This window comes from Oncorhynchus tshawytscha, linkage group LG24, assembly GCF_018296145.1.
Source record: "Oncorhynchus tshawytscha isolate Ot180627B linkage group LG24, Otsh_v2.0, whole genome shotgun sequence".
Taxonomy (NCBI): Eukaryota; Metazoa; Chordata; class Actinopteri; order Salmoniformes; family Salmonidae; genus Oncorhynchus; species Oncorhynchus tshawytscha.
This window is the reverse complement of record NC_056452.1, coordinates 23,998,488-24,013,599: the sequence shown is the minus strand read 5'-3', so window position 1 is coordinate 24,013,599 and position 15,112 is coordinate 23,998,488. Positions and strand designations below refer to the sequence as shown.

At 42.0% G+C, this 15,112-nt stretch overlaps 1 protein-coding gene and 1 non-coding gene across 3 annotated transcripts in view; one reads left to right on the top strand and one right to left on the bottom strand.

Moving 5' to 3' along the window:
- Nucleotides 1–12,925: 12,925 nt before the first annotated feature.
- On the bottom strand, nt 12,926–12,998 carry trnaa-agc. The gene has a single exon. It is a non-coding gene; the product is annotated as a tRNA-Ala (tRNA).
- A 457-nt stretch (nt 12,999–13,455) lies between these two features.
- Nucleotides 13,456–15,112, top strand: part of galk1 (galactokinase 1) — a 14,752-nt gene continuing 13,095 nt past the window's right edge. The window contains exon 1 of one of the 2 annotated variants that reach the window (XM_024386379.2): nt 13,456–13,857. In XM_024386379.2, the coding sequence (XP_024242147.1) occupies nt 13,693–13,857 (165 nt within the window). In that variant the 5' untranslated portion in view covers nt 13,456–13,692. The remainder of the gene's footprint in view (nt 13,858–15,112) is intronic. The other variant, XM_024386380.2, reaches the window with a different exon arrangement.

The window sequence follows — 15,112 nt, the reverse complement described above, 5'->3', positions numbered from 1 at the left end:
AAAAAGAATGTGAAATATTTGGGGTAAATGTTACAAAAAATATAAATATGTAAAGTGTTGGTCCCATGTTTCATGAGCTGAAATATCCCAGAATTCTTCCATACGCACTAAAGCTTATTTCTCTCAAATTCGGTGCAAAATGTGTTTATATCCCTGTTAATTAAAATTTCTCCTTTGCCAAGATAATCCATTTACCTGACAGGTGTGGCCTAATGTTGAACACTTTTTAGGTTACTCTATGATTCCATAAGTGTTATTTCATAGATTTGATATCTTCACTATTATTCTACAATGTAGAAAATAGTAAAAATAAAGAAAAACCCTTGAATGAGTAGTTGTGTCCTAACTGTTGACTGGTAGTGTATATGGTCGATTCCATGGGAAAGTCAACCTGAACATGTGTAACGGAGGTGAGAACGTGCCGTAAACTCACTCCACAGCTTGAAACGTCACAGATGGAGCTGTCCAACTGGTATCTTTTAAACTCACTCCACAGCTTGAAACGTCACAGATGGAGCTGTCCAACTGGTACCTTTTAAACTCTCTCCACAGCTTGAAACGTCACAGATGGAGCTGTCCAACTGGTACCTTTTAAACTCACTCCACAGCTTGAAACGTCACAGATGGAGCTGTCCAACTGGTACCTTTTAAACTCACTCCACAGCTTGAAACGTCACAGATGGAGCTGTCCAACTGGTACCTTTTGTATCGCTCCATCGGTTCATTGTCAAGGAGAGTGGTCACATGTGATGAGAAGCAGAGGATCACTAGTTTGAGTCCAGTATGGGGACAGTGGAGGAAACTAAACTGTAAGCAACACACCGATGTCAATAAAGTTAAGTCATCAAAACTAGTTTTTCAACCACTCCACAAATGTCTTATTTCACTTATAATTCACTGTATCACAACTCCAGTGGGTCAGGAGTTTACATACACTAAGTTGACTGTGCCTTTAAACAGCTTGGAAAATTCCCCAAAATTATTATGTTATGGCTTTAGAAGCTTCTGATAGGCTAATTGACATCAATTGAGCCAACTGGAGGTGTACCTGTGGATGTATTTCAAAGGCCTACCTTCAAACTCAGTGCCTCTTTGCTTGACATCATGGGAAAATCAAAAGAAATCAGCCAAGACATCAGAAAAAAAATGTAGACCTCTACAAGTCTGGTTCATCCTTGGGAGCAATTTCCAAACGCCTGAAGGTACCACGTTTATCTGTACAAACAATAGTACGCAAGTATAAACACCATGGCACCACGCAGCCTTCATACCGCTCAGGAAGGAGACGCGTTCGGTCTCCTAGAGATGAAACGTTTGACCCAAGTTAAATCATTTAAAGGCAATGCTACCAAATACGAATTGAGTGTATGTAAACTTCTGACCCACTGGGAATGTGATGAAAGAAATAAAAGCTGAAATAAATCTCTCTACTATTATTCTGACATTTCACATTCTTAAAATAAAATGGTGAACTAACCTAAAACAGGGAAATTTTACTATGATTAAATGTCAGGAATTGTGAAACTGAGTATAAATGTATTTGGCTAAGGTGTATGTAAACGTCCGACTACAACTGTACATTTGCATGTTTAACACGTTCTGTAGATCAGACGTTAATGAAGCAATGCAGAACACATTGAAGTGTCTGGAGTTTTGTCTGCCGCTTCAAAGGTCTTGTAAAGAAGGGGGGGGGTTGACTGGGACAGGCAATGTAACATCCACAATGTTGTTAGGACAAGTTTTGTCAAATTTGCACCTTATATCAGATCATCTTGAGACTTTCCGTCTAAAGCTAACTTTTTATATGGTCTATTGGTTCCTCTCTAAAGCTAACTTTCATCAAGATTTTATATGGTCTATTGGTTCCTCTCTAAAGCTAACTTTCATCAAGGTTTTATATGGTCTGTTGGTTTCTCTCTTTTCATTGGCAGAATCCTTTTTCAGTGTTATGATATTCATAACATCCATATCCACCAGTCTATCTTCTTGTCAACTAACAGAACTCTGCTGGTTGTCCTGGTAACAGATACCAGTGGGCAGATCTTTTGTATTTGTTCAAACTACAGCACTTACTTTGATGAGTTAAATCGGATCCTTTCATCTCTTCTCCTCCTCTCACAGTTCCACTCAGCCCCTTTGTTTTCCTGCAGTCCACCAGCAGCACAGACAACCTCTTCCTACCCAGCAGTAAGTTGCTACCGGGAGAGGCTCGACACGGGGACTCCGGGAGGGAGGAAGGGCTAGCGTTGTCCTGGTAACCATAAAGAGGGGACACAGACACATATCATTATGGATGCTGATATCACTGTTGTCATAAAGTGTTTTACAGAAACCCAGCCCAGCCCTCGATAGAGCAAGCTGTATGCTAGACCAGACCAAGCTGTATGCTAGACCAGACCAAGCTGTATGCTAGACCAGACCAAGCTGTATGCTAGACCAGACCAAGCTGTATGCTAGACCAGACCAAGCTGTATGCTAGACCAGACCAAGCTGTACCATCTGGTGTTCTGATCTGGAGAGACTCTTCTCTGCCTCGTCAGCATCAGGATGTTGTTGAGGCTCCCCAGAGGATCCAGGATAGTCATGTCTCTCTCCTGTGTGGACGAGAACATGAAACCGATTGTAAACTTATGATCTTCTATTGCAATCACAGAGTCTTACAAGAGGCATTAATATGTCTAAATAGGGCCTAAAATGGCCACTTTCATCATGATTTCCGAAAATATTGTTTGTGATGCAAATGTAAAAGGCTCGTTCCACAAATTGGTTGGCTTTTGCGTCCCATTGATCTTTTAAGTAGAAAATATGCACCAATATTGAATTTTAAAAGACTGTTATATTAGATGAGGTGCAATGTAGACCACATGGAGAATTCAATAAATCTAAATCTAAGTCCCCAAAATATATGTACCAAATGCAGATTTTACATTTAACAATTTATAGAGTACGAAACTTATTCAAGTGTAGAACTTCAGTAGAATGCCCCTTAAAAACCCCACATTAGTTAAACAACGGCATAGTTTGTGCCCCTGTTTAAGACAGTACTCACTGGTGTTAATCTGATATTCTGTATCCTCCTCTTTCACTCCCAAAACGTCTTCCTCCTTCACCTTTATTGAGATAGCATCCTCTTCCTCTCTAAAAGGTTCTATCTCTTCTTTCACTGTAACAGCCTCCTCTTCTTTCACTGTAACAGCCTCCTCTTCTTTCACTATAACAGCCTCCTCTTCTTTCACTGTAACAGCCTCCTCTTCTTTCACTATAACAGCCTCCTCTTCTTTCACTATAACAGCCTCCTCTTCTTTCACTATAACAGCCTCCTCTTCTTTCACTACAACAGCCTCCTCTTCTTTCACTACAACAGCCTCCTCTTCTTTCACTAACAGCCTCCTCTTCTTTCACTATAACAGCCTCCTCTTCTTTCACTTTCACTCACTGTAACAGCCTCCTCTTCTTTCACTATAACAGCCTCCTCTTCTTTCACTATAACAGCCTCCTCTTCTTTCACTGTAACAGCCTCCTCTTCTTTTGTAACAGCCTCATCTTCCACGACAATGTTCAGTCCCAGAGCTTCTTTTTCCGTCCAGCAGACCACCTCTTCTTTAGCAAGGGAGGAGTAGTTTAGTGAGCTCATGGTCAGGGATGTTAGCTAGTTAGTTAGCATTAGAGACTAGCCTAGTGCTAACCTCAGTATCAATCTTTAACACGTTTTCAAATTTAACAAGAACATTAGGTTAAAGGTCATCAGATGATAAGTCAACAGAAATGCGTTTAAAACACTGAGATTAGCTAATGTTCACAAACACGGTGTAAAGCGTCAATCTATCAGTTTTATGTTGGCTAGCAAGCTACCGAGGTGGTTGAAAGAGTAGCCGTGTTGTTGTTCCTGAAGAAGCGTCCCGTCCAGTCCATTATACGTCACGCAAGAAGCATCACCTGAAAGACGCCCATCGCCATCTGCTGACTGGAGTGGGTAACGCAGTTTGGAAACAATAGTTACTACACTTATTGTATTGGATAGTTACTTTTGTATTAGAAAGAACGTAATTTAACAATAAACTGATATATTTTCTATTGCTTCTTACAAATAATACGTTCCTGTACACAGACGTAGAAGCTTAATATGAATATGTAGATGATGAATAAATACATCTATGAATAGGTAGTGTGTTAATATACATTTGCTCTGTTCATTTTCACATTCGTTTTTATTAGATGTGACCATACTATTCCCTTAAAGCCACGCTCTATAAGATACACATCGTCCTGTAAACAACAGAACAAATGCATCACATGCAAATAGCACTTGATTATCTGTAGTGCTTTACACTGGGTAGACAAAACATTAAGAACACCTGCTCCTTCCATGACATAGACTGACTAGGTGAATCCAGGCTAAAGCTATGATCCCTTATTGATGTCACTAGTTAAATCCACCTCAGTCAGTGTAGATGAAGGGGGGAGACAGGTTAAATAAGGAATTTTAATCAGTGAGACATGAGACATGGACTGTGCATGTGTGCCATTCAGAGGGTAAATGGGGAAGACAAAATATTTAAGTTACTTTGAACGGGGTATGGTAGTAGGTGCCAGGCGCCCCGGTTTGTGTCAAGAACTGCAACGCTGCTGGGTTTTTCAGCTCAACAGTTTCCCATGTGTACCAAGAGTGGTCCACCACCCAAACAGTGGAGGTCAGTGCCGTTTAAGATGAGGGAGGACCATTTGTTTATTCATGGCCTTATTTCTATTACAGCATATTAGATGACTGTCATTCATATTCCATTCACCCTGTTCAATGTAACAGTGGTAGGTTTAGGCTACAACATGATACTAACATTTCCCATATACCCATCATGAGGTAGCAACCTAGCTTATGAATGAAAGTTTAGAATGTAGGTTCACACAGGTCGAGAGAAAATGTTGAGGTGACAGACAGTGACACATTCAATATCGCCTTGCACACTCTCGCCTGCATCTAGCTGAAATAGAGATTCTATTGGACAAATTCACGTATGTTTATCCTGGTTGTGTTCCGTTTAAGAAACGTTTGTCAACAGAATCGGCGGAATGAATACGCCCCTGATCATGCATAAACACAGTTCACTTTCATTACAGACACGTTGTATTCCTTCTTGCATCTATGTGCTCTCCTCTTATCACCTTCTCCCTTTGTTTCTGGACTTCAATTGCACAACACAACACATTCCCTCATTTAGGTAGCCGGGGTTTCACTGTGTATTTTGTGGGTGATTGTTCCTGTCTCTGTGTAGTGTTCACTGGATAGGCTGTATTAGGTTTCACGTTCCGTTTGTTGTTTTTGTATTTATTAGTTATTTCATGTATCGTTCCGTTTTTTCTTCATTAAAGACATGAGTAACCACCACGCTGCATTTCGGTCCGACTCTCTTTCTACAAACGAAGAACGCCGTTACAGTACATATATAAAGAAAATATTGCACGACCAAAAGCACAAATCTATTTTTGTACAAATGAGACAAGAGTACGAACATATGTGTGTTCTCTCAAGAACTTTAAGTAGCCTATATTTGATGTGATATATTCCTTTCGAGACAGGATTGTGTCACGGATCTGGGGAAGTGGACCAAAGCATTTCTGCAGCATTGAAGGTCCCCATCATTCTTAAAAGGAAGAAGTTGAAACCACCAAGACTCTTCCTACTGCTGGCTGGCCGGCCAAACTGAACAATCGGGGGAGAAGAGCCTTGGTCAGGGAGGTGACCAAGAACCCAATGGTCACTCTGACAGAGCTCCTCTGTGGAAATGGGAGAACCTTCCAGAAGGACAACTATCTCTGCATCACTCCACCAAGCAGGACTTTATGGTAGAATTGCCAGATGAAAGCCACTCCTCAGTAAAAGGCACATGAAAGCCAGCTTGGAGTTTACCCAAAGGCACCCAAAGGACTCTCAGACCATGAGTAACAAAATTATCTGGTCTGATGAAACCAAGATTTAACTCTTTGGCCTGAATGCCAAGGGTCACGTCTGGAGGAAACCTGGCACCATTCCTACGGTGAAGCATGGTGGGGATATTTTTCAGTGGCATGGACTGGACTGGGAGACTCATCAGGATCAAGGGAAAGATGAAAGGAGCAAAATACAGAGAGACCATTTTGAAAACTTGCTCCAGAGCACTCAGGACCTCAGACTGGGGCAAAGGTTAACCTTCCAATAGGACAACGACCCTAAGTACACAGCCAAGACAACACAGAAGTGGCTTTGGGAGATGTCTCTGAATGTCCTTGAGTGGCCCAACCAGAGCCCGGATTTGAACCCGATCTAACATCTCTGGAGAGACCTGAAAATAGCTTTGTAGCGACGCTCCCCATCCAACCTGACAGAGCTATAGAGGATCTGCAGAGAAGAATGGGAGAAACATGAGGCTACTGCTGCCCTCAAGGGCACATTGACAGATTTTTCACCTAGTCCTCTCTGGGATTCAAACCAGAGACCTTTCAGTTACTGGCCCAACACTATTAACCGCTAGGCTACCTGCAGCAGGAGTCCCATGTTGACAGGAGAGCCCACCTTTATTTCTCCCTCATTATGAACATTCACATTGGTCAACAGTCCTACTGTGTGTATTGAACATTCTTATTGGTCAACAGTCAACCTATTGTGTGTATTGAACATTGATATTGGACTGTAGCAGCTAGCTAACTGGCTACTGATCAACCTATTGTGTGTATTGAACATTCATATTGGACAGCCTTACCTATAGAGTAGCACCACCACCCATCAGCCCGTTCTCTTCTTGATGTCAAAGCTGCAGTGTATTGTTGCTATAGGAGTTTTTGATTAATAATAATTCAAATTGTGAAAATAGAAGTGTACAATTTATATATATATTTTTAATCAACTTTAAAATACTGTTTGAGTCTATGCAGATGTATAATCTGAATAGGAAAATACATTATCAATAAATAGTTTACATCAACATACCGAGCAACAATCTGTAAAATGTGACCATACTATTTATTTCAAGCCCCCCTGTCAGATATAAACCATCAGAGTGGGAAACCAACTGACATGGAAACAATGGAGCAAATGTATCAATCACACTTCTGTGAAATCAAACTGTCCACTTAGGAAGCAACACTGATTGACAATAAATTTCACATGCTGTTGTGCAAATGGAATAGACAACAGGTGGAAATTATAGGCAATTAGCAAGACACCCCCAATAAAGGAGTGGTTCTGCAGGTGGTGACCACAGACCACTTCTCAGTTCCTATGCTTCCTGGCTGATGTTTTGGTCACTTTTGAATGCTGGCGGTGCTTTCACTCTAGTGGTAGCATGAGACGGAGTCTACAACCCACACAAGTGGCTCAGGTAGTGCAGCTCATCCAGGATGGCACATCAATGCGAGCTGTGGCAAGAAGGTTTGCTGTGTCTGTCAGCGTAGTGTCCAGAGCATGGAGGCGCTACCAGGAGACAGGCCAGTACATCAGGAGACGTGGAGGAGGCCGTAGGAGGGCAACAACCCAGCAGCAGGACCGCTACCTCCGCCTTGTGCAAGGAGGAGCAGGAGGAGCACTGCCAGAGCCCTGCACCTCCTGCAGCAGAGCACCCCCACAACATGATGCTGCCACCCCCGTGCTTCACGGTTGGGTTGGTGTCTTCGGCTTGCAAGCCTCCCCCTTTTTCCTCCAAACATAACAATGGTCATTATGGCCAAACAGTTCTATTTTTTTTCTTAAGTCCTGACGACATTTCTCCAAAAAGTAAGATCTTTGTCCCCATGTACAGTTGCCAACTGTAGTCTGGCTTTTTTATGGCGGTTTTGGAGCAGTGGCTCCTTCCTTAATGAGCTGCCTTTCAGGTTATGTCGATATAGGACTCATTTTACTGTGGATATAGATACTTTTGTACCTGTTTCCTCCAGCATCTTCACAAGATCCTTTGCTGTTGTTCTGGGATTGACTTGCACTTTTCACACGAAAGTACGTTCCTCTCTAGGAGGTAGAACGTGTCTCCTTCCTGAGCGGTATGACGTCTGCGTGGTCCTATGGTGTTTAAACTTGCATACTTTTGCTTGTACAGATGAACGTGGTACCTGCAGGCATTTGGAAATTGCTCCCGAAAATGAACCAGGCTTGTGGAGGTCTACAATTTTTTTTCTGAGGTCTTGGCTGATTTTTTTTATATTTTCCCATGATGTCAAACAAAGAGGCACTGAGTTTGAAGGTTGGCCTTGAAATACATCCACAGGTACACCTCCAATTGACTCAAATGATGTCAATTAGCCTATCAGAAACTTCTAAAGCCATGACATCCTTTTATGGAATTTTCCAAGCAGTTTAAAGGAACAGTCAACTTAGTCCATGTACATTTCTGACCCACTGGAATTGTGATACAGTGAATTATAAGTGAAATAATCTGTCTGTGAACAATTTTTGGAAAAATTACTTGTGTCATGCACAAAGTAGATGTCCTAACCGACTTGCCAAAACTATAGTTTGTGTTAAGTGATATAAGTGTTACACTATAAGTGTTTAACAAATAAAAAAATATTTTGATGACAGCTTTGCAAACTCTTGGCATTCTCTCAACCAGCTTCATGAGGTCACCTGGAATGCATTTCAAATAACACGTGTGCCTCGTAAAAAGTTAATTTGTGGAATTTCTTTCCTTTTTAATGCGTTTCAGCCAATCAGTTGTAGTGTGACAAGGTAGGGGTGGTATACAGAAGATAGCCCTATTTGGTAAAAGACCAAGTCCATATTATGGCAAGAACAGCTCAAATAAGCAAAGAGAAATGACAGTCCATCATTACTGAAAGACATGAAGGTCAGTCAATCTGGAAAATGTCAAGAACATTTGAAGTTTCTTCAAGTGCAATCACAAAACCAGGAGGAGGAGGTGTGATTCTGTGGGGGTTCTTTGCTGGTGACACTGTCAGTGATTTATTTAGAATTCAAGGCACAATTAAACAGCATGGCTACCACAGCATTCTCCCACTGGTGTGGGACAATCGTCTGTACTTAGTGGGACAACAATTTGTTTTCAACAGAACAATGATCCAACACACCTCTAGGCTGTGTAAGGGCTATTTGACCAAGAAGGAGAGTGATGGAGTGCTGCATCAGATGACCTGGCCCCCACAATCACCCGACCTCAACCCATTTGAGATGGTTTGGGATGAGTTTAACTGCAGAGTGAAGGAAAAGCAGCCAACAAGTCCTCAGCATATGTGGGAACTCCTTCAATACTGCTGGAAAAGCATTCCAGGTGAAGCTGGTTGAGAGAATGCCAAGAGGGTGCAAAGCTGTAATCAAGGCAAAGGGTGGCTACTATTTGTTGAACACTTCTTTGGCTACTACATGATTTCATATGTCTAATTTCAGAGTTTTTATTTCTTCCCAATTATTCTACAATGTAGAAATAGTACAAATAAAAAAATAAAAAACTTGAATGAGTAGGTGTGTCCAGACTGCTACTGTACGTATGCAGAATTTCTAGTGCAGAAGCACTAGTAAATAGTTAAAAAATCTCATCATACATATGTAGAATTTCAAACGCAGAAGCATTAAAAAAAATAGGTAAACAACAGTGGAAAACTTGTATCTTGAAGTATAGTACACACTTCATATCTTAGTGGAATCTTAAAGGTTCTTACACTATATACACATAGTAGTCGGCACTTGAATATATGTCAGTCTCTCTCTCTCGATTTCTCTCTCACTCTCTCAATCTCTGTCTGTCTCATGGCCCTCTGAAATCCAGGTTTGCCCTGCACTTCGCTCCAGGGCCTTCATGTTGATCACTTCCACCTCCACTAGAAGCCTGGGGGGGCCTCTGAGCTGCATCATCCGAGTGAGAGCTCCCTGAGTGTCTGCCTCGATGTCTCGGAAACTGGCTGGCTCCAGGACACCTGGAAGGTCTGATGCCCACGCCCAGGCCAGAGCTCCTGTGGGTGGGCTTTGTTGCCACCCTGTGGGTGGGCTTTGGACACCCACACACAAATAGGTATTGTCGTGTTACCTATTTGAAACAGTACTACCTAATGCCTTAATCTTCTGCCTTCCTTGTGTTCCAGTAGGCATGTGAATATGAGACTATGAAGTCTGGCAATGCGAGGCTACAGCATTTACCTGTGTTGTCGGTCTCCAGGTGAAACAGGTCCAGACCACATCATTGGAACGTTCCCTCACCTTCCCTCTGAGGGTGGCGTAAGCTGTTTTTAGTCACCCCGTACAGACTGATCGTGCTTCTGCTCCCCTTCACTCCCACTCAGGGATGTAAATTGTGTGGTGTGTGTGTGTGTTTTGTGTGTGTGCGTGCGTGCCTGCGTGCGTGCCTGCGTGCGAGTGCGTGCGTTTGTGTGTGTGTATACTCGGCCTTGTCTCAGGGTGGTAAGTTGGTGGTTGAAGATATCCCTCTAGTTGTGTGGGGGCTGTGCTTTGGCAAAGTGGGTGGGGTTATATCCTTCCTGTTTGACCCTATCCGGGGGTGTCATCGGCCTCCAGTATTTATGCTGCAGTAGTTTATGTGTCGGGGGGCTAGGGTCAGTTTGTTATATCTGGAGTACTTCTCCTGTCTTATCCGGTGTCCAGTGTGAATTTAAGTATGCTCTCTCTAATTCTCTCTTTCTCTCTCGGAGGAGGACCTGAGCCCTAGGACCATGCCTCAGGACTACCTGGCATGATGACTCCTTCCACCCGGCACAGCCAGAAAAAGACTGGCCACCTCTCATAGCCTGGTTCCTCTCTAGGTTTCTTCCTAGGTTTTGGCCTTTGTAGTGAGTTTTTCCTAGCCACTGTGCTTCTACACCTGCATTGCTTGCTGTTTGGGGTTTTAGGCTGGGTTTCTGTACAGCACTTTGAGATATCAGCTGATGTACGAAGGGCTATATAATTAAATTTGATTTGATTTTGATGAGTGTGTGTGTGTGTGTGTGTGTGTGTGTGTGTGTGTGTGTGTGTGTGTGTGTGTGTGTGTGTGTGTGTGTGTGTGTGTGTGTGTGTGTGTGTGTGTGTGTGTGTGTGTGTGTGTGTGTGTGTCTTTAGCATTCCAGACATCATAGGAATGGTGAGAGACATCTCCATAGCAGCGGGACCTAATTTCAGCACTTCTCCTCCCTTCCCTCTCCTTTTCTCCATCTCCTTGAATATATATTATTTGATTTATTTTGTGCAATAACTTCCGACTTTAAATCATACATCTTTGAAGGGTTGGTCATGAACCAATTGTTTATTAATTATTTTTTTAAATGCACTTGATATTGGCCTGAATGATCAACACTGGTTGAAATTGCACAGGCTCTACAGTTGGCACCATTGTCTTGTTTTTTTATTCACAGATAACCAGGGGCACACTCCAACACAGACAAACAAAGCATATGTGTTTAGTCAGTCTGCCAGATCAGAGACAATAGGGATGACCAGGGATGTTCTCTTGATACGTGCGTGAATTGGACCATTTTCCTGTCATTCTGGCCATTCATAATGTAATGAGTACTTTTGAGTGTCAGGGAAAATGTAAGAAGTAAAAAGTACATACATTAAGTGTCTTTAGGAATGTAGTGAAGTAAAAAACAGTCAAAAACATAAATAGTAAAGTAAATTACAGATACCCCCAATAACAACTTAAGTAGTACTTTAAAGTATTTTTTACTTAAGTACTTTACACCACTGCTGGAACTCTACTTGATGGATTAAACACCATATCATATTCAATTCCATCATTTGGTGTTTTATGTTGACGGTTGTCTCAGGCACCACTACAGAATCTCCCATAAGTGTTCAATTGGGTTGAGATCTGGTGACTGAGATACAAGCAGACACACACAACCTTTAAAACCCCTATGCTCTTTTGAGACCCCTCTTTCAAAATCACTGAGATCGCTTCTTCTAGCCGTTGTAAGCCATGGTAGCCAAAATAATGGGCAACTGGGCAGTTTTATGCAGGACCCTAAGCATGGTGTTGTTATGTTTTAATTACTTAATTAAGGAACCACAACTATGTGGAAGCACCTGTTTTCAATATTTATTTGATTTATTTAACCTTTATTTAACTAGGCAAGTCAGTTAAGAACAAATTCTTATTCACAATGACGGCCTACCAAAAGGCAAGAGGCCTCCTGCGGGGCCGGGCCTGGGTTTTAAAAAAGTATAATAAATGCAATATAAATATAGGACAAAACACCCATCAAAACAAGAGAGACAACACAACACTACATAAAGAGAGACCTAATACAACAACATAGCAAGGCAGCAGCACATGACAACACAGCATGGTAGCAACACAACATAACAACAACAACACAACATGGTTGCAGTACAAAACATGGTACAAACATTATTGGGCACAGTCAACAGCACAAATGTCAAGAAGGGAGAGACAACAATACATCACACAAAGCAGCCACAACTGTCAGTAAGAGTGTCCATGATTGAGTCTTTGAATGAAGAGATTGAGATAAAACTGTCCAGTTTGAGTGTTTGAGTGTTTGTTGCAGCTCGTTCCAGTCGCTAGCTGCAGCAAATTGAAGAGAGGAGGACCAGGGATATGTGTACTTTGGGGACCTTTAACCGAATGTGACTGGCAGAACGAGTGTTGTATGTGGAGGATGAGGGCTGCAGTAGATATCTCAGATAGGGGGGAGTGAGGCCTAAGAGGGTTTATAAATGCGTCAACCAGTGGGTCTTATGAGGGTATACAGAGATGAACAATTTACAGAGGAGTATAGAGTGCAGTGACAATATACTTTGTATCCCTCATTTACTCAATTGTTTCCTTTATTTAGGCAGTTATCTCTAGTTGGATGAGAACATACCGCTCGCTACTGAAAGAGATAGAGGGAAGGCATGGTAACGTGTTGAACATGCATTGTATTGGATAATAAATATTCACTACACAAAGTAGGTTGCCTTTGATACCTCGGGAGTTGCTGCGAAAAGTATTGGAAGATGCGGGCATCGATCCCGCTACCTCTCGCATGCTAAGCGAGCGCTCTACCATTTGAGCTAATCCCCCAGATGCCGTTACAAAGGAGGTTTGAGTACTAGACTCACATCACTGCAAGAGTTTACAGTACTGGGCCAATTAGTTATAAATGGCTAGGTTTCATCCACTAGTTGAAAGATTTTTAAGCGAAAACTATAACATTAGCACAAAAAGATATGCGCATTCTACCTAAAAGGGGATGGTTGTAGCGAGAACAGGACACAACATTACATGAGTCCAATGACTTAGACATAATGGTTATTCATGAAAATATTTGTACAAAAAAAGCGTTTCCATGCGCTATTTGTCACATAATCTATTTCACCGAAAAAAAAGCCACCCTTGTCGAATGTATTTTGTATTGTTGACGTTTACTAGTCATTTCAATGAAACGTCAATTTCCTTGTACATTAGCTTTCGGGAAGGGACGCAGCTGACAGTGGCATGTGACCTTTCTAAGCCAATCGCAGGGTAAAAACAAACCAGCTCAATTCAGGAAGTGAGTCAGCTGACACATGTCATATTATCAAAATCATGTTGTAACGTTAATCCAACTCCAAGAAAGATTTATTCGTTTAAAAAAAAAACTTGTAATACACTATTATTTATCGTGATTCAAACGGTATCTCACGTAAGATTCTAATGGTTGAAGTTTACAAAGTGCTGCTGCAGGATTTTGGACTCTGAATTCGTGATTTGTGTACTCTACACGTCTGCTCCATTCATGGCCAGTCCAGTCCCGAGTGTGTCTGAGTTGGTTGCCGAGGCTCGACGTGTGTACGAGCAGAGCTTCGGGGGAGATGGTCCGCAGGTGGCTGTGTGTGCCCCAGGCAGGGTCAACCTGATTGGGGAGCACATCGACTACAACCAAGGATTCGTCCTCCCTATGGTAATAATGTCATGAATGTTGTGTTTATTATATCAACGGTTGTTTATTTAGGACTGTAAAGTGTCACTTATATAGTCCAGTCCACACTGGGTACACAGATAAATGAACTCCCTGCCGTTTGTATTGACAGCTGAAGTACAGTACCAGTCAAAAGCTTGGATACACCTAATCATTCATGGGTTTTTCTTTATTATCTTGATTTTTATTTTATTATTCTACATTGCAGATTATTAGTGAACCCATCAAAACAATGAAATAACACATAGGGAATCATGTAGTAACCAAAAAAGTGTTAAATCAAAATAGATTTGAGATTTTTCAAAGTAGCCACCATTTACCTTGATGACACGCTTGGCATTCTCTCAACCAGCTTCATGAGGAATGCTTTTCCAAAAGTCTTGAAGGAGTTCCCACATATGCTGAGCGCTTGTTGGATACATCATCCCAAACCATCTCAAATGGGTTGAGGTCAGGTGATTGTGGAGTTCAGGTCATCTGATGCAGCACTCCATCACTCTACTTGGTCAAATAGCTCTTACACAGCCCAGAGGTGGGTTTTGGGTCATTGTCCTGTTGAAAAACAAATTATAGTTTGTGCTGGGCAGGCAGGCTCAAGCGCAAACCAGATGGGATGGCATATAGCTACAGAATGCTGTGGCAGCCATGCTGGTTAAGTGTGCCTTGAATTCTAAATAAATCACAGACAGTGTCACCAGCAAAGCACCCCCAAAACATCACACCTGCTCCTCCATGTGTCACGGTGGTAACCACACATGAGATTATCCGTCTACCTACTCTGCGTCTCACAAAGACACTGCGGTTGGAACCAACCATCTCACATTTGGATTCATCAGACCAAAGGACAGATTTCCACCGATCTAATGTCCATTGCTCGTGTTTCTCGGCCCAATCAAGTCTCTTCTTTGGTGTCCTATAGTAGGGGTTTCTTTGCAGCAATTTGACCATGAAGGCCTGATTCACACAGTCTCCTCTGAACAGTTGATGTCGAGATATTAATTGAACTCTGTGAAGCATTTATTTTAAGTTGAAATCTGAGGTGCAGTTAACTCTAACTCTAATGAATTTATCCTCTGCAGCAGAGGTAACTCTGGGTCTTTCTTTCCTGTGGTGGTCCCCATGAGAGCCAGTTTCATCATAGCCCTTGATGGTTTTTGCGACATCACTTGAAGAAACTTTCAAAGATCTTGAAATGTTCCGGATTGACTGACCTTCATGTCTTTCAGTAATGATGGAC